The sequence below is a fragment of the Tauraco erythrolophus genome, chromosome 5 (assembly GCF_009769465.1).
Source record: "Tauraco erythrolophus isolate bTauEry1 chromosome 5, bTauEry1.pri, whole genome shotgun sequence".
NCBI classification, from domain to species: Eukaryota; Metazoa; Chordata; class Aves; order Musophagiformes; family Musophagidae; genus Tauraco; species Tauraco erythrolophus.
This window is the reverse complement of record NC_141469.1, coordinates 50129402-50151435: the sequence shown is the minus strand read 5'-3', so window position 1 is coordinate 50151435 and position 22034 is coordinate 50129402. Positions and strand designations below refer to the sequence as shown.

The following is a 22034-nucleotide window of genomic DNA, read 5'->3' as shown; positions in this document are numbered from 1 at the left end:
GCCATCAGGAACCTGGTGAGTTGTTTCATCAATAGCCCTTTTGAGGCATCACACTGTCCTTTTTGCTCTTACTGCATTCCAGAGCGCCCTGTAAGGCTGCACCTTACAAAGAAATCACATGGCCTCTTACACGAAAGTGAGAGGATTTCTACTCCAAGACAATCTTCTGCTGTAAAAGGAAGAAAAAAAGCCCAGAAAAAGTTATTTGCAAACCCCTTGGTTCCTATTGAAATGGACTGGAGTTAGCAACACTTATCTAATATCAACAATGAATTCCTAGCAGAGAGCTGAGAGGGCTGTGCTGAGCAGTTGTGCTCTCCTTCTCTTGTGCATGATGTCGTTTTCCTCTGTTGTCCTGCACTTTAGCATGCCCTGCACCCCTGACCACACACTGAAAACACTTCAGTTATGTTTCAGTGAACAGCAGCTGATGGCCTGTCCTTTGAAGTGCCCATATGGCTAGCAGGAATTTCAAAACATATTGGTGCATCAGATGGAATAAAAATGCATCTACATGAAGGAAGTCCATAACTGCCACTTCAAAATTATGAGGTTTATTCTTCTGGGCAGGAAAAGGTACAGAGTTGTTCTGTTTCCTTGCCGGATCCACCACGTTCTGTGGCTCAGGTGCTGTAGGAAAGAGGATGCAACTCTGGGGAGGGCAGTGTGTGCTGCTGCGAGGCACAAGGTGGTAGTGGGCCTGCCAGAAAACAGTTACTTTAATGTTGCTTAATTGGTTAACATATTGATTTATTGGAACTTTCAGGTTAGCATAGGTGTTTGAGAAAGAAGAGAACATCACAAAGGTTTTAACAAAATAGCTGCCTCTTCTGTAATCACATTGGAGCTGTAAATAATTAATATGCAGAGTCCTACATTTCCTGTCATATTTTTCATGCATGTCAGTCCATTCTGTAAGCTTATGACTATAAAAGGCATCCTTTTGTTTCCCTTGTTTGCCTAGCAATAACGATTGCTTCTATTAGACCTGCACATCAGTGTGCAGCAAAAATACCTGACGAAACCATAACTGAGCTAGCTTGGCTGCCAGAAGGAGCATAGCTGCCTTAGTGCAGCATTCTGTGGAGTTTAATAAGATGTGTTGGAGCAGGGGATATGAGCTGTGCAGAGAAGTAGGTCTGATTGGGTGGGTGGGAGGCTTTATTGATGCCTGACTTGGTCATTACACATACATGTTTTCACTTTTGTACTACTGCCCATGTACAAATGGTCTTGATGCCAAGCATGCAAAACAACCATCCAGCATGTCTGAAGTGTAATTAAACTGTGTTCTCCCAAGTATTCTATGGAAAAGTAACTACAAAGAAGGCAGTCACCAGAGATAATGCTTGATTGAGAAATCACACATCTACCTTTTCCTCTGTGGAGGCTGTAACACTGAATGTCATCCACACAGATATATATCCCCTTTTTTTTTCCAGAGAGGTCTACAGGTTCATATTAACTCCTGAACCGCCACACGAAAAGGGAAAAGTATGGGCACGTGAGAGCCATTGATCACTCCAGCACAGTTGGAGAGTGGAGAGCTCTTTGATCTCCTCTTTTCCTCAAACCCTCTGTCTGTTCATGGCTGCAATAACTCTGCAAGTATGAGCACGAAGAGCTCATCCAGCTGTGCTCATACTGGCACAGGTTGGGGGACATGAAAGAGAGGGAATCATGATAATCGGAATTACATCGTGATGATCAGATAATGATCATGCTCAGAATCATGACTGTCAGAATTACATCATGGGAACTGTCAGCTCAGCATGTTGGCAGACTGAAAACTTTCCCACGAAGACCTGGAAGGAAGAGGGAAATTTGTCATAGCATGCCATCAAACATTTCCCAGAGCACCTCAAGTTAATAAAATGCTAAATACCTGGGCATGATTCTCCAGACATTCCAGTGCCAAATCCACATAACTAGCAGTGCCAGTGGGGATTTGGGTTTGTAGACAGAGATGATTATCATTACTGCAGTGTGGATGCTCCTGGACCAGCCTAGCAAGTATAAAGTGCATTCGCATCAGGTCAGTGGATGTACCTGAGAGATCTGAAGTGTAATTACAGTATAAGTAGTGACATACTATGATATACACTCTGCTTTAAATACCTTTGAAGATGTGGTAGTGTATTAATCGTAATTTATAGCCAGAAAGTGACTTGGTTATCACCCAGTAATTTGATCACCTTTTTCCTCCTTAGCTCTGCAGTAAACCCAAACAATTAAGCTGTAGCAGAGATTTCACTGAAAATCTCAAATTTTAGATTACATTGAACTGCTGTTTACAAGACCAATGGCTAAATAATGTATTTAGAGTCCTAACCCATGTTACATGTGAAAACCCAGTATTTTGGTGTTGTGCATATGCACTAAGGTAGTCTTTTACAACAAGATCCTCAGATACATTTCCTGACAGGACCCCAGTCTGACTCAGTTCACAGGATGATGGAGGCCCAGCAAACAAGACAGCTGGTTATCTGTTCCAGTCTGTGGGTGGCTATAACCATTATTTACCATACACCATCTAAATCTGTACAAGTTTGTTGCTCACCAATCCAGGCTGCAGCTCCAAGGATGTTGTTGCATCTCCCACAGCCAGGAGAAAATGGCCCACCTTCTGTAGGCAGAGCCTAAACCTTAATTAGATAATTACAAGCCAGCTGGGTGATAGCCATAATTCCCCCTTTTTGTTTTACAGTTTTGGGATCTTTTTGTTTGTTTTCAGGAAGGATTTACAGTGAGCAGAGACCCAATTCATTCATTCCAACTCCAGCTCACTTCCCTCTTTTGGGGTAGCAGCTTTACCTTCTTTATCAAAGGACTTCTCACTCCAGCTCTGGCTCCAGCTCTTGGCTCCAGCAAGGGAGCCAGACTCATGGTCTTCAGGGTCTCTCATGAGGGCATCACATCAGGGTCACCAATTATTCCACACCAGCCCAAGCTGCAGCTCCAAAGATGCCATTGCACCTCCCCACAGCCAGAAGAAAATGGCCCACCTTTTGTAGGCAGGTCCTAAACCTTAATTAGATAATTACAAGCCAGCTGGGTGATAGACATATGAGTTTATCGATTTCCTTGTGAGGAGATTGTGTTCATCACCAGAGTGAGCATTTTATAAATATTCATGTATTTTCCTTCACAGCTCCCTGTGAGACAAGAAGGTATTGCTACTCCCATGTTAGAAATAAAAAATTGAATCAAGGGAAAATAAACACCACAACATGAAAGTGTTTGCTAATGATTCTGAGACTCCATGCTCAATTTGAAAGATCTAACATTTGTTTTTATATTTTTACAGCTCAAGATACATTCTGTGTATATTATGTACATTTTGCAAATCTTGAGAGAAGTAGAGTAGGTATGTAAATATTATCATGGGAACTTTCCTGAAAGGCATCTTCTGGATCATGGAGTCTGTTCCCTCGTTATAGCAAGCATGCCATGTAATCTGGTTCATAAACTGACTGAGCTTTATCTTAAAAGTAATTCGGTGTTTTGCTCATGTTACTGTGTTAGAAAACTGTTCCAGTGTATGCTTGCTCTGAGGGTTACGAATTATCTTCTAGCTTCTAAACTCAATCTCACACCCGTGTGCTCTTGCACTAGCAGTGACCATTGTTTTGATGGTTTAAAGAGTCCTTTTTGTTCATGGTGTTTATCCATCCACCTTCGTTTTGCTAAAGTAAACCAGATAAGAATGAATTATATCAAACTGAGTGAAGGCTAACTAAATTCTGAATAGAAGTGTCTAGCCAAAGGTGTAATGCAGACCTTAGTTAATGTTAGACAAATTGCCATGACGTAGTTAGTGTAGACAAGTTTTAAGGAAGTAACCAACTGTAGTACTCACTCCTGCAATCCTCATGCTTTGCTTGTGGTTTATACCATTATGTTTAGCCAATTGCAGAATGCCAGGAATCAGAAAGCTTGTGTTGTATCCCAGTTCTGGAAGGCAGTTATTAGCAGTCAGTAGCGGTTATTGTTATTGACGTAGCATTTACTGATATACCACTCACTGTGGTTTGGCCATCATGTGTATTAGGAACTTCCATCCTAAAAATCATTAAGATGTATGATGGGACTTTTTGTTCTAGGGGTTTTCATTCTGTTGCCCATTCTGCAGCAAGTAACTATCACCTGGAATTTGACAAGGAATCTGAAAGTCTTTCACTTTTAAGGGGCTCTGAATTACCAAGACAAGCAGAAAACAATCTTAAATGAGATATCATCATCTTACTGCAGCGGCTAACACAGCAGGAATTTACTACCTCTTATTTTCGCATTAGTACTTTCTACAATAAGGAAGCTGAATTGGTGATTTACAGTGAGACTCCAGCTTCTAACAATCCAAGGTCAGTACCCTGCTGAACTAACACGGGCCCATTGAATAACAAGACACAAAACTATAACTATAAAGAAAAGGAACATCATCTAATGCTGCTGCTTCTGGGCTGATGGGAAAGTGTGTATGGTTGGAAAGTAGTACTAGTTAAGTGGAATTTCACACAGACAGCTTTGATGCACTTGGATAAGTTGCTTTATCCCTTCTTTTTCTGTTTACTGTGGTGTGGCAATTTCCCATGGCTAATCTTCAGCCATATCTCATCTACAGCTGTAAACTTGTTATTAGCTTGTTTACACTGCTACAGTTTTATTGTGCATCAGAACACTTTTGATATGCACTTGTGATACGTACTTATGTGCCTTCCTTTTCCTTGTATATATAAACAAGTTATTTGCCTTGTTGATTCTATCTGGTCGACAAAATAACCTTATCTTTGCATCTTCTTTTTATCAAACCACTCTTATCAGCTAATAAAATGAGCTGAGTCAGTGATATCAAATGAACTGTTTAGTAAATGTTGCTCTTTTCGCTCTTTGCTTGTAGAAAGTTATTGTCTGGGTTATAATTTTTCTCAAGCTTTTTTTTCTATTCACTTTTTTTTTTGTGATTTTTCTGACTCATAGTTTCTGCTGAACAGATGACTCCAACTTGCTAAACAAAATTTTTCACTATTTTAACATAGTTACTTACGTCACAACTATTATATCCATTTCTTGAACAAATAAAAATAATCCAGAAGATGGATATGAAGATGTCACTTGAACTTTTGATTCTCTCAGGTATTTTCCACAAGGGAAAATCCAAGGCCGTTTTTAAATAAGATAGTTAATCTAATTTTAGGAAACTTAGTATCAGATCAAAAGTGTTCACAAGACATCACTCTGATGAAACCTAATTTTTATGGTTCACATGTATTTAAACATTTTCAAAGGTGAAACTTTGTCGCAGCAGACTTTATATCTGATCATCTCACCTTTTAGAGCCAGTGTAAACCAAGATGAAGATCAAGTATAGATCAAGATAAAGATACAGACCAAGACAGAGCACAAGTACGGCTTTAGCTAACTTGGAAGAAATGTTACCACATGCATGTTTCTGATCCACTTGAGTAGCTCAATACATCGCAGATCCAAGATTAGTTAATGAAAATCCATGGCCGTGATAAAGACAAGAGAGATTTATACTTTCACAGGTATCTGTGGGTCAAGTTCAAACTTGGAAGGAAGCCTAGGTTTTACTTTCAACAAGTATTATATGTGACAATATTAGAACAACTGCTCTTTGCTAGGATTTTATGTCATATAATGCATTGTAATTAACATCTGGAAAACACATATCCTGTCTTTTAATGAACAATTTATATTTTCACTTTATTTTCCTCCTATACATAGAAGAAATATTTAAGGAAAACTAGGAAAATTAACATAATTGTAAATTTTCTATTTTAAGTCAGTCGGGATTTCTCCTGAAATATTCTCCCAACCGTGAAAGGAAAACTTCTTCCTACATGCCTTGCAGTGGCTTGTGGAAGAATGAGCAGACCACATCTCCATGGTGCAAACAGAAATTATCTGGAGAGCTCTTCTCCAGAATTTGCTCCAGAGTAGCTCTAACTAAAAGCAAATGTCATCTCAGCTGTTTCACTGAAAATTAAGAAAGTCTCTACTGATGCAATAACATTAAACTACTGGAAATCTGATGTGAGCAAAATACTAATCAAAGCTATTGTCACCTGCATAATGAGATTCACTATTTCATTATAGCAAACCCTATTTATAAACACATGCATTTTCCTACCTTATACAAGTCTTGCACTTGTGTTTGAGCCAGAGGGTTTTCAGGCTTTTCCAGCAGGCTGTTAATGCTTTTAGGTAAATTAGAACACTTTTTTGTACCTCGAAAGAGATTATACATTGGGAAGCTAAGATACAATGGTTTTATTGGCATAACTCTCTTACTCATCAGTGACTAAGCCATGGGAAAATGGCTTGCCCTTGCAAAGAAGTATGCAGTGTGCCTCTTTTCTTTTTGTGTCTTTGTTAATTGAGATGCTCTCAGCTGAAGAAAAAGGGGAATTGCAGTAATATGATTCAAAACAGAATTTGTCCCAGGAGTCATGGAGGTCATGGGGGTTATACAACTGCAGCAATAGCACGACAGTTAGCAAGGTTCAAGAAGTTGATAACTATAAATAAGTTGTCCAAGATTCTTACAACTGCTTCCCAAAATCTACCTTTCAAATTAATACATGAATATTGAGTTAGCTTTGTGAGAAGATGTCACTTTCAAATTATTTTGTTCTGTCCTCTTTCTTGTCCGCAAAGTATTTCTTAGTATTCTTCATGAGCATTACATTTCCTGTGTTTGATACTGTATTGCCATCTGTTTCCTAAGAGAAAAGAATTTCTCGCATTCTGGACACACACCTGGCTTGCTGCCATGGTCATGCTTTTCCCAAAATACAGAAGAACTGCTGATTCTTATCAGATTTTATTTAAAGTTAATAAACATGATGGTGTAAAGCCACGAGCTACACCACCTGTAGGAACAGTCAGATATTAGTTCTGCAGGTGGAGAAACTCACATGCAAGAACATGAGGAGGGTAGGAAATAATATAGTGCCAGAGTTGGAATTCTTTCTTTATCCTAGTTCTGTGCTAAGTACAGTAGTCACATCGTCTGTCTCAGAAAAGAAGAAATGGGAACAAATGTTAAAATATCCTTCAAGGAAATTTGTATTTGTAAAGTGTACTAACTGACTCCACTTTCCTGAGTGTGGATGCAGGCATGGATAGATGGGATTTGTTGTTTAATAGGAGTCTAGGAGCATCTTCAGTGAAGTCTATTCAATTGTTATTTCCCATGGAAAAGAGAAGGGCAGAAGTAGGAGGTAGATGTGAAAAGCTGCCCCTTATATATTATTTAGAGATCTCAAAGAAGTCCAGGCGTTCTGGCCAGCACAATGTGCTGCCAAATTGGACACAGACTTACAAGACTGAGAAAGACTTGTAAATCCCCAGGCCATTTGCCTTTGGAGCAAGTTGGCTGGACTTACACTGGAAGGATTTGGTAGTAAAAAAGCACTGGTGTGCTGTACTGGCAAAAGCACTCTTAAACATGGATGTAGCTGTATCAACAAACTGCTTTTTCTTAGTCTGTTAAAATTACCTGGTCTTTCTGTGCTCTTGGTTGAAACAACCTCTGTCAGCAAAAACAGAGTTTTGCCGGTGTAACTATTTGACCAACAAGTTGTTTTCATTACTTTAAAATATTAAGTGATAAAAATAAAATCTATAGTAGCTGTCATAGTATGACTCTCAACTCAGAGTCATATAATAAAAACAGTCCATGAATTCATTTATGGATGAGGGAAGATATACTTAGTAGTGTGTTCATTATTTTAGGAATAGTTTCTGCCCGCTGCTATTATGATGTGTTGGTACAACTTGCCATGCAGCATATTCCAGTGTCTACTAATTGTTGTTTACTAATAGGGCTAAGAGTCATCATAATCTACCCACAGGGCATTTTCTTTTATCTTTCATGATGCCCAAGGAATTTTGAAAAGCACCAACACACGATTACCATTTATTATTAATATTAAAATCTTAGGCTTTGGCTTAGAGGAGGGGAGGAATATTTGGCTTACAGTTTTACTGCATCTGCCCTAAAAGTGATTATTTATTTTCTGTTGTTGTTGTTGTCTTTTTGCATTCCAGCCATTACAATCATTAGACCTGCTCACGGTGAGTAAAATTCCAGTCCTGACACATACCTGGTGTTCAGTTCTCCTAGAACTCTTAGGCATGAAAAGAGGGATGTAGAATAATGGAAGTGGTAGCAATAGATTTTTCCTTATAAAATGGTAGCAATAAATCAGATGAAAGTAAACTCTTTTGCATGTTCTCTGAACACAGAATAAGAAATAATGGTCCTGAATTGCAGGAAAGGAGGGTTAGGAGAATATTCATACAGATTCCTGTTGAGCGGAAGATGAAGGCTCCTCCCCCTCCTGTCGGAGAAGCTTGTGCAAAGAAGTGTGTCTTGGGGACAGGAGAGGAAAGACAAGGCATCCAGTTCCCAGGATAAGTCTGTGCCTGTCCAGCTGTGGACAGAAGATGGTGACCAGTGGGACTTGTGAGCATACAGCCCCAGTTACTGACTCCAGTTTGTGTTGAGCTATGAGTTGTTACTTTAATGGGTATATGGCTCAAGTCAACTACAGCCTCCTTGGCCTATAGAGTAGGTCACTCTTCTGGTCTAAACTGCTTCCCCTGCCTCTGTCCTACCAAACAGTGGATGTGATACCAGCTCCTGGTCCTTCCACTACCTCAGGCAGACAGGTGTTGAGATGTATACAGTACAGATATTTTTTAAAAAAAAACTATGATAATAACTCGTTTAATTTAGAAAAATACGTACAAGATTTTTCCCATCTGGTACTTCAAAGTATACTCAGAGTCTGGCAATAGCAGTTCTTCTCTGAAAATCTTGCAAAGTAGCAGAGCTGTACTGAATGATCTCTTTGGTGTGTTCTTGTCTGTGAAAGACGGTACAGGGTTCGATGTATACACTGTGTGTTTCTGAGGTGATGTTGTCCCTCACAGCTATTGTTAGATCTTCAGTGCTATCTGTTGGAAGGACAGAACTGCTACAGAAACCAGCAAGAAGATTTTGAAATTTCAGAGTGACAAGTGAAATCAAGAACACTTAAGGAAGTCCCTCTAGTTACACCTCTTTACTGGAAAAAGCTAGAGAAGATACAGACAACTACAGAGCTATGGACATAGACTGTACCCACTATGCACGTACTGCACAATTCATGTCTCGTAGAGTGAATACACAAGTAGGATATTTACAGAACGAGGGGGGGGAGAGGGAAGGAAGAGAACCAACATTTGTCATGGGTTTATATGTTTAAATTTTAAAAGTGAAATAATTTAAGAAACTGATTTCTCATTCAGAAGAAATATGATTATAGATTATGAAGGTCAAATAGCTGATAAAGAATGTTCTGCACATCAGTGTCATGTTTATCCAGCCTCACTTATTATGAACTTCACTGACTGGTCGGAGTGTAAATAGAGATATATTATTGTCAATCTTCTTCATCTGTAGCATATCACTGTGAGCACGTTTATATGCAAGCTTCTACAAAAGCTTTTGAGGTTCCTGGTTTAATAATTAAAGTGGTTCACTGATTGATATTCATGTGTCAAGCTGTAGTTTCAGAACCAATTTCATCTGATCTGAGTGTGGGCTGTCAGAGGGGTAGTTCTTCCCCCTTGGTTCCAACGACAAAAGTTCTTTTCTGTCTGAAGTGGCGCTCTGTTCCAACTTGGCTGAAATCTAACTCGTGAAAAAAAAAAAAATCAGTGCAAAAATAACAATTTTCAGCCATATCAGTTTCAGTTTCATGCTGCAGGCGCAGGCAAAAGGGAGGGGGGAAGGAAGCAAAGCTGGAAACAGGGGCTGAGGGACCTTCCTTTTACAGGGCAACCTACATTTAACTCAGTTTAATCTGGACTGCAACCTCATGTTTCCTTTGGATTTAAAAATCCCATTTACTGGCCCCTCAGTGTTGGCAAAATGCAGAATTATCTATTTATTTCTATTGCCATACCAATTTAATAGTTCCTTGTGGGTCAGAGTTATACTGGTGCTCAGATGCTCTCCCTAACTGGATATGTACTTAAAGCAATGTAAAACACCTTTATGCTACTATAATATTAAGAACCTCTGATTATTAAATTATTTCGCAATGTTTTAATTATTGCCATGCCTCCAAAAACAAGGGCAACAAAAGGATTACTTTTAAAATATGTTTAATTGCTGCAGTTTAGGTTGTGGGTTATCTGTCAAAGCAAACAAAACCCTCTATAAGTCAGCAGCAATGTGGATAATATGATGCAAAGTTCACTCTGCATTTGTCTCTCAATAAAGCCGCTTCTTTTCTTTCTGTCCTGGAGTCTCTTACCTACTTACTCTCTGTTCTACAAATTTTCCTCCCTGTCTCTGATTTTGTGGTTGTTTGACAGCTTACGTTCAGAGGGTTGGGGTAGATTATTGCTGCTATGGTACAGAAACATGAAAAGCTGGTATTTTTAAGGCCTAAGATCTGATGGCAGATCAAAATAATGCAAGTCCAAACAAACTCTGAACTGCCAAGGAGGAGTAGGGCCAGCTTTGTATGCCCTACTACTTCGTAGTCGTACATGGGCTCAGAAACATGGATTTAGCTAACCCAGCTCTGGCTTCCTTGCACGGTCTGACTTTGCTCCTCATATGTCAGTAGGCTGAATCCAAAATACTATTTTAAACTACACATCTATGAAAGGTGAAACTCTTTATTCTTCAGACCTGCAAAACCCAAGCTGCTTTGAAAGCGTTCACTGAGATTGTGTCAGACAGAATGGTGATTCCCTGTCCTTTTTTATGTGTTCCTGTCTTTCATATGTTACATCTTTTCTCTCTTGCATTTTTCGCGTGTTTGATCCCTTTCAGTTGAGCGGGGCACTTAACTACCTTTCTCCTTATTCCCCCTAACTTCCTTCTCTCCGAGTTGGGATCGCCTTCGTCTTTCTCCTGCCCCGTCTCCTGGTCTCTTTTGTTTGGAGCACGAGCTCCCCCTGCTGCTGTGCTCTGTAGTGTGCAACATTGTACAGTCGAAAGAAACTGCATAGGGGAACAAAGGAAATTATTCTTGAAAATCATATTTTTTTTTTATTTGCAATTTCAACCATTCCTGAAATTAGCAGCAGTTTCGAGTAATTTCTCCGTGATAAAAGTGAATACATTTTCCAGCAGCCTTTATTAAAAATCTAATCCACTAGCAGTAACAAACTCTGAGAGAAAGTGGGTGGGTCTGAAAGTTTACAGACAGCAAAACAAGAAAATCTGTTCTTCCCCACCTGTTTCTTCTCCAAAACTCCCACACACCACACTCGTCCTACAAGGCTGAGTAGACGTGCTGCAAACTGACTTAACCAGCTGTGGGGTTCTCCACAGACCTTACATCCACCAGCACAGACTTGTAGCTGCTTTGGTATTCTTACAGCCCAGTGTTATATTCACATAGGCATAATTGTTTCCCTGTGAATCTGCCTCGTGATTTCAGTGAAACAGGGTCTGCCCGCAGGTATATCAATTTCTGTGCATTTCAGTGTTTTCCTGGGACTTGAATTCATACACGTTTTCCCATACAAGTGGTCAGGGCGTTTTTGCTTCTTTCACATTCACATTCCAATCAGTTTAAGGCATGGAAGGGTCATTGCTGATGCCAAAACCTGTTCCGTACAGCTCCTCCACAGCCTGGTTAGCCTTCGACTCCCACTTTGCCAAAGCAGAAATAAGAAATTAGTTGTTCACGGTAAACACCGCAGCATGGACTTCTGTAGTTAGTATTTCTCTTCTTTTCCTCAATTTAATTTCGTATCAGAGAAGATGTAGCGCCTATTGTAAGCCTTGAACTTCCTCCCCTGCCACCAGCTGGAAAGTTATCCTGGTAAGAGTGAAAGAGCAAAGCTGCAAAAACCAGGCAGAAAGTGAGGATAGCTGCAGTGTTATTGCGTATAAAAGCTCCTATAATTTGGGGGGGTTTCAGCTCCGTTCGCTGTCTGACAGAAGGCTGCACAGAACGGCCGTTTGCCCGCCAAAACTGCTGACCGGCCCGCGCGGCGCCGGGGCTGGGACTCGAACCGGGCACCTGGGGCGGGGGAAGGAGGGTGCGCATGCTCGTGCGCATGCGCTTCGCCGCCAGAGGGGAGGAGGAAGCGCGTGCTCCGGGCCGTCCGGCCGGTCACGTGCCTGGCGGGGGGAGCGGGAAAGGCCGGGAAATGCTGCGGCTGCTGGAGAAGCTCCCGCCGGGACGGGCCCTCGAGGTGGGCTCCCCGGGCGGGCGGCAGCAGGGCCCGACGCCTCTGAGGCTAGGCGGAGCCGCGGCCGCCGTGCCGCTCAGCAGCCCGCCTTTCTTCCCCGCCCGACGAGGCGGCTGCTTCCCGTGAGAACGGGGCCTCCGAGCTGCTGTCGCCGTGCAACGAACCGGGGGTGGGGGCGCGACGGGAGCAGGTGGATGTTCCCCGGTCCCGGCCGGGCGGCGTCCGGTAACGCCCCTCGGCGCTGGGGAGGGTGGTGTTCGCCGCGCCGAGGCTGAGGTGCCGCTGTCCGGCAGCGGTGAGGGGGGCCGGGCCGTCCTCCGCCGGCTGCGTGGCGCTGCGGAGCGGTGGCGCTGCCCTCGTCGGGCTCTCCGCCACGCTGCCCGCCCTCACCGGCCTCTCCGGGCCCCCCCGAAACGAAACCAAAAGAAAGGGCTCAGAATACGCCGGGAGTGCGCCCCGTGGTTGTGTCTGCTGCCTTCGCTTTCCTGCTAGATGGTTGGAAATACTCTTCAGCGCTCGGTACCCGCCCTGGTGCTGAGGGGGCTCCCTGTGGGGGGGTTGCTCTCGGCGGCTCCCAGAGAGGCTCCGGCGATTTCCGGTCGGGCGAAGCGGCGGACTGGCTGGATGTGCCTCGCTAGGGCGCTCAAAGGAAAATTCCTACAGCAGGCCAGGAAGCCAGGCGTATGGATGAGCCTCACTGCTAGATAACAGTGGCTTGGGAGACTAGAGAGATACACAGGCTTGGAAACCAACGCTTTGAATTGTGCTTTTCATCCTGACGATCCCAGTGCAGAGATGACTGAGGTGCCCTTTGGTGTGGCAGCTCTCCTGCTCAGCACTACATTGTAGTCGTGCACAAAACTCTTAAGTCCAAGCTGAATCTGAATCATGTTGTGATTTCTGTGGCCAAACCTTGTGAAATTGACTTTGGGGGAGAGAGGACGACAATTCCTGTTCAGAGACTACCTATTTATGACTTTTTAGAATGGTGCAGGGACGGTGCTCAGAGGAGCGCTGAGACAGTATCCAGTGAAGGGAGGGGCGGTAACCAAATTGCCTGATCGGCATATCTGGTGTGGGTTAACTGTGTTAGAATCATGTTCTTAAGTTATGTATCACGTTATTTCAGTTCCTTCATAAAATAGTTGATGGCATATGTGGCCGTGCATATCCTCGATACCAGGATTATGGCAGTATTTGGAGCTTGTCGGAGTGGATGGAGGTTTTAGAAGAAACAATGACGTATTTCAAAACTACAGTTGGCAAAAACATATCTGATGAAGAGGTAAGAGCTTGTTGCTGTTTGGGCTTGACCTCGAGAGGTCATACTGGAGTGATTAGTCTTGTAGTTTATATAGTCATAAAGTATTTTTATAGCGTAGCATTTGAATAGTAGCAGATTAAGCCTAAATAGGTAGAACGTGAGCAGCACTTAGAGATACACTGTGAAGACTTTTAAAAGAAAAAGTGAAATTGACACTTTTTAAAATAGCACTGGATAATACTTGTTAAAATACTAGTTTAGTCACTTAAATTGATATCTTAATTACCACCAAATTAAATCTGTTTTCTTTAAAATATGTAACTATTAATTAGCAATAAAAACAATTCACAGTCTTGTTTAGCTTTCTTTGTTTATTACTTCTTCATCGAAGTGTTTTAAAACATTGCCCGTATGTAAATGGAAAAATAAAAATCTAGACTGTGAATGGAGGATCATGTGGGACCGAGAGTGTAATTCCAGTATGTATAAACTTTTCAAAACCTTGTTCCATTATTAGAAATCTTAATTTTCATCTTTTGCACATGCTTGTATTTTGACTACGTGCTATTAGCTAGATTAAACAAGGATACCTGTGTAGCCATAGTACACCAGTATGTCTGTTTCAGCTAAGCTAATGTATTTTGTCTCCATTCTGATGTTCAGAAACTTTCAGAGCTAAACCTGTGTTGTTTCTGTGTGTGATTTTTGTTTTGATTTTAAGGTGGTCTAAGAAGGCTGATAAAGCCTCCATTCTCTGGTCTCTTTAAATGACAAGAAGATTACTTTTTTGTTTATACGTTGGTGTAGTAATGTTGACTCTAGCTATCAAACACAGAGAGCAGCCACTGAGGACAGTGTAAGAAAGATGAGACTATGGAGTCCGGTGTAACAGCTATCTGGATAGAAGCTTGGATATCTACAGAGCACAGCTATTACAGGTGGTATGTGTTATTTCTGTGGTTCATCATTTAAGCAATCACAATTTTTATTTTTGTAGGCTGCTCAGCAGATAAATGAGTTAAATTCAAACTGTCAAGAAGCAATCACAAAATGTCTAAAAGGCAGAAAAGAAGAAATCAGGAATGCGCTAGTGGAAAGAGTAAATGCAATCTCTTCTGCTCAGCTGCAGGACTTTGACTGGCAGTTAAAGGTGAGAGTGTTGCCTTAATGTTGCTTGAAAGAAGTGTTCTACAACACACAAGTAATTATTGATACAGTCCCCTTAGGTCTGCTCATTCTGGAGCATGGTTCAATGTTTATAGGTATCATGAATGTGCTTTTCTGATAACACATCAAAGACTTGCCAGAAATTTGTATAAACTGTAAACCTAAAATTATTTCTTTTCCTCCCTCCTTTCCTTTAAAGCTGCAATACGTCTCTCTTCTTTTTCCTAAAAAGAGATTGAGCATTGCTTAGGAACACCTGAATGTTTTGTATGCTGTTAGGATTTTGAAGCTTAGTAGACCAATATTTCTTCTTCCTTTGAGTAAAAATACTAATTTTAAGAGTAGTACACTGATTCAGGATGTGTTTCCCTGAATTTTTTTCAAATTTTTTGATTCCTGCAATAAACAATTATTTAGTTTGAAATTATTTATCTCTAGACTTATTTTGATAGAGCCGGTGATAACTGTGTTGCTTAAAGTTGGATGGTGCTCTGGGGTTATGAAGACAGCTGCCTTAAATTAGGCTCCATCAAAGACTTAAAATATAAACAGTGTAAGTGATGTTGCCTATGGGAGCTGTTAAGCAGATTTGTAGAGCTGTTAAATAGTTTCCCATTTCAACAAGAACTCCAGATAATTTGTGCAGCAAACAGCTTTGGAAATCAAAGAGCAATGCCCGCAATAGACAAGATTTTGCAAGAGCAAATATATTTCTGGTACATGTCTGAAGTACTGTGTTCGTTTTCCTTTAAACCACCTTTTTTTTTTTTTCCTCCCTCAGCTGGTGGTGCTTTTTTTCACTTCCACAGTTGAATCCTACCAATGACATTGTCTCTCCTCTGCGGTACTACATTCTGCTCTCTAAATAAATAAGATAGGGTGTACAATACTGACCTACAGTGCTATCAACTGATCTTTGATTTTAATATATTTTAAAAGCCTTATTTATACTAGAGTTTAGTATAATAGTAAACAAAAAAAGAAAGCACAATTAATATATAATCCTCTTCATCAATGTTTGTCAAAAAGGATATCTGGCAAACAGTGTTTGATCAGCTGTAGAGAAAATTGAAAAATGCACAAAGGTGTCCTCTTTCTCACAACTGTCCCCTTCTGTAGGACCCTTCTTACTTGTTAATTACCAGAACTATTGAATATGTTGACTTCAGAATTCATATACTTCACTTTTAAAGAGCCATGATCAAATGTATCCTTTCTTTTCACCTAGAATACAAAAATATAGCAGCCCAGTAATTCTGACAAATTGTTTTGACAAATGTATTCCTATGAAGAGGGGTTTTAGTGTTTCAGTGTATTGTTGGTATTAACAAACAGACAAAAATCCCAACGACAGAGGGGAAAAAAGGCAAAACCAAAAACTGCAGAGATAACTTTTGAGAAGTTAATTTTGTTATGTTGGTGTTTGTTCTGGTAGTACACATTGAATATAAAGTGCAGATGTGATGCTATGAAAGACTGAAAACTTAATGGCTTCAGCTGACACTTTGTTATTGTTTCATCAATCTGCATAGCTTGCTCTCTCCAGCGATAAGATCTCCATGCTGCAAATGCCACTTCTCAATCTTGATTTGGATGTGAGAGAAAATGGTGAAATTAAAGCAATTTCGATAGAGATGAATAAAGAAGAGTTGCAGAACCTAATAAATGCACTGGAAGCTGCTAATAAGGTAGCTTTTACTGGTATCATCCTTTGTTCCTGACTTCTCACGTACTGAGTTTATTTTAACCGAAATTGTTCTGGGTGTCTTGCTGAAAACGCAAAGTAAATCATTCATTGACAAAATGACTATAAATTTACAGAAAGCTTTACATAAGGCAGACTATCTTGGATAGAATTCAGGGGGTTTTAGCACAATTTAGTCTATAATTTTTTTAAAAAGTAACTAGAATCCTGATGTAATAGTCTGTTCAGGGCACCATTAAGAAGCCTTGTGAGAACAGGAGGAGAAGCAAATGAAATGACAGTGTCAGGTGAGAGCTGATTTTGCAAGATTGGAGAGAACTCCAGCGTTCCCCCACCATCATAAAATCTCAGTGGCTGGGAACACATATGGGAGATTTGTTTGGTTGAAATTGAGTGCTTTAATTGCCATGGCATAGTAAATCAGGAAGTAAGTTACAAACATTCCAATACAATAACCCAAGAAGAAAAATCCAAGTAAAACGTTATTTGGAGTGTCTTAGATTTCTTAATAAAAAAGACTAAGGCAAGTGAGGATTTTAAGAAAAATTGTGAGGTGAAGAAATGTTGTCTGACTTGCACTCTGGTGATAACTGCAAACCCTGGAGTCTGTCCTCATTCCCGTACTTTTCAGATTAATTCTGGCTCTGTTACAAAGGAAAGCGATTGTATTTTGTGTTTTGTTTTTTTTTAAATCTGAAAATTTCTTCAAATATTAAGTCCGTTTTCTGGAAGATGGATTTCTCTGACATCTTGCAGCATGGATGTGAAAGTGTTGTACCAGCATGTTTTAGAAGTTAGCAGCTTCTAGTTGCTTCAAAATATTTAGCACGTAAGGGGTTTCTTCGGACGTTTTGTGTAATATTATGATGCTATAGGTGGAATTCGTAGGCCAACATTTAGAAAAAATCTTTAGTGTGTAACAATGGAAAAAAACAGATTTATAGGTCATAGAGTTAAATACAAAGTTATAATAGCACTGTTAATATTTTGAATTAAAAAAGACACTAAGTGTATGTCTACCAGTTGCTTTAATGAGGCTAATGTGAGACTTCTGAAGAACTACGCAGCTCCCAGTAAGAAGAATGCATTAGTCCAAGTGTAGGTGGTGGTCTCGTGAAACGAGAGCCCTTAACAGCTTGCTTTCCCCTGGATTTTTTCCTCCAAAACTAAATAAAAATAGTAGCTTGTCATGAACTCTACACTATGCAAACAAGGATTCTTCTGGGACAGAGTTCAGTTTCCACACGCCTTTTGTTCTGCTTGAAGGTTTGTATGGAAGCTGTGGGATGTTGTTATCTCCTTACTTAGTTTTATGTGCGCAGAAGGAGGAATTCACTCTAGAAATGGTCCCTTGGTTTTGCTTCTGCGTGGAAAGAGTCTCACTGGACCTGGAAATTACCATTCAACTTTTCAACTTTTTGGTTACAGGGAGCTGAGGAATGGATTGCATGCAGTAAGTGCTAAAGAAAGCTATTGGAAGTGGTAGTTTTGTGAGGTTGTAAGAGAGCTGACAGAGGGGATGGTGTATTTTCCAGAGGAAAGACATGTTTATACAGTTGCATATTATACTGTAACAGTAAGCAAAAAGCTGTATTTCCTAGATTGCGTTAAGTTCTGGTCTCATCCAACTGTAATCTCCTGCGTTTTCTCCTTTTTGAAGGTTGTCTTGCAACTGAAATGATGGAATTCAGATCATCAACACTATCTGCTGACAATGGCTCCCCAGTTGACTTGGCGAGGGGGGAAGAAATGTTCTCTGCAAAGCCAAAAGTTGTTGATGTAAAACACTGAAGTGAGAAGGCCTTTATGACTTGTGACCAAATGAACAACTAATCCTTTAATAAAAATAACAAAAGTCTTCTGTCTATAAGACCAAAAGTATAACAATCAACTGTACAGTTGCTTTTAGTACTGAAGATTTATAGAACATGGGATAAGTATTACTCATGACTTGTGCCGTATTTGTTGTGGGTAAACTTCAGCAGTGACTGCACAGGTGCCTGGTAAAGCTACAGCATCTTACTTGCATAATATGTTATCCTTATCAAAGGTGCCATGATAATGGAAGAACATGACAGAGTGCTTGTAGCATTAATGTATTTATACTTGTAAATAGTAAATAAACAATTTTGTGTGTGAATAGTTGCAGTAAATTGTTTCTTGATTTATTAATCACTAAACGCAAATCTTTTTAGATGCTGGGGAAAATCAGCTTTACAAACAAAAGGAGTTTAGAATCACAGAATAGTGGAGGTTGGAATGACCTCTGGAGGGGTCATCTTGTCCAAGTCCCCGTTCTCAAGCAGGGTCACCTAGAGCTGTTTGACCAGGACCATGTCCAGATGGCTTTTGAATATCTCCCAAAGATGGAGACACCACAGCCTCTCTATGCAACCCATTCAGTGCTCAGAAGTTGAGGAAGAAGCACTGGGGCTTTACCCAGAGAAAAGTTTGGGGTTTTAGCTTTGGTTTTGTTCTTAGTTGATGGCGTTTCACATAAATATATTAATGTTTTCAAAAGGGGATGAAGTGGTGGAGAGGAGCCAACCTATGTAGACCATGAAAAAGATGTTCCCAGCCCATTTAATATAGTGGATAACCGATAAATCCTAGTCCAAACCTTTTCGAAACCAGCCTGAGTTTTGATTGTAGTATGTAACAAAAATTAGAAGCTGTAACGTGAGAGAAGAGTACACCAGGAATCTTACGGTTTCTAGTATTCCTTAAAGCATTCTTCCATATGTAAAGTGCAAACTGTCTGTAATGCTTGCGTAAATATTCGTGTACTTCTCAACGTGCATCTGTATGTATATATGCATATTTTGTATATATGGAAAGGCAGAGTCTTGAGTTTCTTCCACTATAGTTTGTTGCGCCATAGGTTTTCATATAAGCAAAGTGTGAAATAATACATCCATACAAAAGACTGGGCTTCAGAGGACTGGTCAGAGAAGAGGAGGAGTATAAGAAGCCCTCTTGTAGAAAGACCTCTATGAAAAGGATTTTAATAGGCTTCATGGATAGGAAACCTAAATACATGCTTATCATAGAATGGTTTCTAATATTAAAACTACTAGTACAGAAGTTTTGTGGGTCAGTGAACATTTTTTTTAAAAATGTGAATAAAATGTAGTCTGTTTCCCTTTTGTTTGGTACTGGTACATTTAGTCAGATGTGCATGTTGATCAGTGTCAGCAATTCAAGAAAGATTTGAAAAAGTGGAGAAGGGGGTAAAGAAAATGTGTCTTACCATGAAAGGACTGCAATCTGACATGTATGGCTTGATCACAGTCTTGAATATACATAAGCAACAGAAATTTGATAACGGATCAAATAACAGATGAATGCCTTGAACAAGTGGTACCAAATTCAAACTAAAATATTTGGGTTGGAATTGATATTTGTTTACCTTTATAAAAAAAATCTGGAAAGAGTTACTGCAGGTTGTCCAGTAGTCTGTTCAGGAACATGCTGTTTTTTAAATTGTGAGTTTAATAAATTGGTCAGGTCTATTTCTTTTATTTGTCTTGATTCCACTTTTCCCTATCCTCTACATCTGGTTGCTTCATAGAAGAATGAATTTGCTGCTTTGATGCGGCCTTACGTGTTTAAATGCTTCCTGGATTGTGTGATGCATACTGAGGGTGTAACTCTGCTTTAGCTTTCATGGTACTCTGATAGCAAATGTTGTTAAAGGGCTTTTGTAGAGAAAAGAGGCTTAATTTTTGTTAACTGATTTTTTTTTTTAACTGATTTTTATTGTTGGCACACTTTTTATCATTTAGGACAAAAGGGCTGAAAACTTCCTTTTATTTACAGGAGCAGAAATAACAGCTAGCAATTTATTTCATATGAGCGTTCACTATAAAGTTTGGGATGGCATTTGGATAGAAGACACTTGTGTGCTGATTCATTTATACAATTTATAGATGTACCGTGAACACATTTAAGAAAGCAAACACCTAGAAAGTCTGTACTTCAAAGAATATTAAAGTGGGTATTTAAAACTTATTTTGCAGTATGTTGCTGAAGAGAACTTTTGTGTTGCTACCTCTTAGTTTTCAAAGATACATTGCTCAAAAATACAGTAAATTCTTCAAAATAATGTTATGTGTTTTCTCAACAATAAAAGGCCATAAATGGTAACTTCCATATTTATGTTCAATCTATGAAACTTCTCTTGCGAAATCTGCCACATATCTAGCTGATAGAAACCAATTTTTTTAAAACATAGATGCCATTTAAAAATGTTTCTGACTTTTTCTTAGTGATAGAGACTTAAAGTTTACATAGTTTCATTTTAAATTTTATAGCAAGTTATGTAAAAATGGATTTACAATTACTTTAAGGATATGTGGTGGTGTTTCATCTTTAGTATCATCCTGTGATTGTCCTGTCCTTTACTGCAGTGCTGAACAGGAAAGTCTGAAAAATCATTTTTCAATCATTTTTTACTTTAAAAAAACAGAAGAGAAGACAGTTTCTGTTATGATGTGATAGTAATAAATGCGCAATGAGTTGCGTTTTCGTGGCTGTTAGACTTTATTGTAAGTCTGAGTTTATATAACCATCAAAATGATGTTTTTGACAGGGAGCATCACAACACCATGTGAATGGCTACAGACGGAGACGAGCACCAGTTGAGAACTAGCAGCTAAAACATGATTGTCATGGAATTGCATTTGAAACGTGCATCCTGACCTTACATCTCTACAGAGAAATGAACTGTCCTCGTAAGGCACGTGATGGCCTCCAGTAGATGGAAAGGAAAAAGACCGAACAGAATGGAGAAGAGAGCTTGCTGCTCTGTACTTCGGACCATCTATCAGAAAGTGGTTTTGTTCTGTCTCTGCGCTGAAAATTAGGGACTTCTGTAGCAAGCAAAGTCTCCAGTTGTGACAGATAAGGCATTTGTGGAGACTGTACCAGGCCAAATTGACGCAAAAAGCTAGAGGTTCCACAAAACCTGTTACACGGGTGTCAGCTTCAACATACACTTTGATGAACACAGGTAGACATGAAAAGGTAATGAATAGGAAAAATATACGTGCAACAGAAACATCTCAAAGCAGCCCATGTGTCCAGACACATATCTGTCAAGTATACCCAGCTGTGCTCCCTCCGGGCTGAAGAACGAGGGGTTAGGTAAAGGAAGTTGCCACTGCATTTCCACCCAGGTTTTCATGCAGGACAAAGCACTGCTGTGCATGTCGCAGCCCCTGGAGGAACTGTGTGCTGCGACTGGAGTAAAATACTGGAGTGGGGAGTGTCATTCAAAGCATTTGAGTACGTGACTAAGGGAGAAACGGGGAAATCTTCTGAAGGTGTAGGAATTAGAAGAAAGGTGCAGGAGTTTAAAGAGACTCCCTTAACATTAAATAACTTTTAATTTTATCCTTGCCTATCTGCTCACTTTGGCCATATCCATATTTTTCTGTGTTCTTCCAGGCCTGAGCACTTTCTAAGTAGCTGGTTATGGTAAGTTGAATGGCTTTGATGTTCACACACCCCACCACACTATCTTTGTTCCCAGGTGATGCTCCTCATTTTGTCCTGTTTCACAGACATGTGTTCATATTCTCCTAGCATTTACCCTTGCAGAGCAGCTCACTTCTGGGTCCTGCGGTTGCATGGGCAAAAAAAAAACCAAAAAGGGAAACAACCATC

General features: G+C 40.1%; 1 protein-coding gene across 2 annotated transcripts; it reads left to right on the top strand.

Moving 5' to 3' along the window:
• The first annotated feature begins 12169 nt into the window (after positions 1-12169).
• On the top strand, positions 12170-18452 carry COMMD8 (COMM domain containing 8). 2 transcript variants are annotated; one of them, XM_086611846.1, is made up of 5 exons: positions 12170-12234; positions 13361-13516; positions 14493-14645; positions 16195-16350; positions 18028-18452. In XM_086611846.1, exons 1-5 carry the CDS (start codon positions 12190-12192, stop codon positions 18046-18048), a joined length of 531 nt encoding a protein of 176 aa, XP_086467972.1. In that variant the 5' UTR covers positions 12170-12189; the 3' UTR covers positions 18049-18452. The 2 variants fall into 2 exon arrangements, with proteins under 2 accessions (XP_086467972.1, XP_086467971.1); XM_086611845.1 differs by lacking the exon at positions 18028-18452 and having other exon boundaries at positions 16195-16432.
• Positions 18453-22034: the final 3582 nt, after the last annotated feature.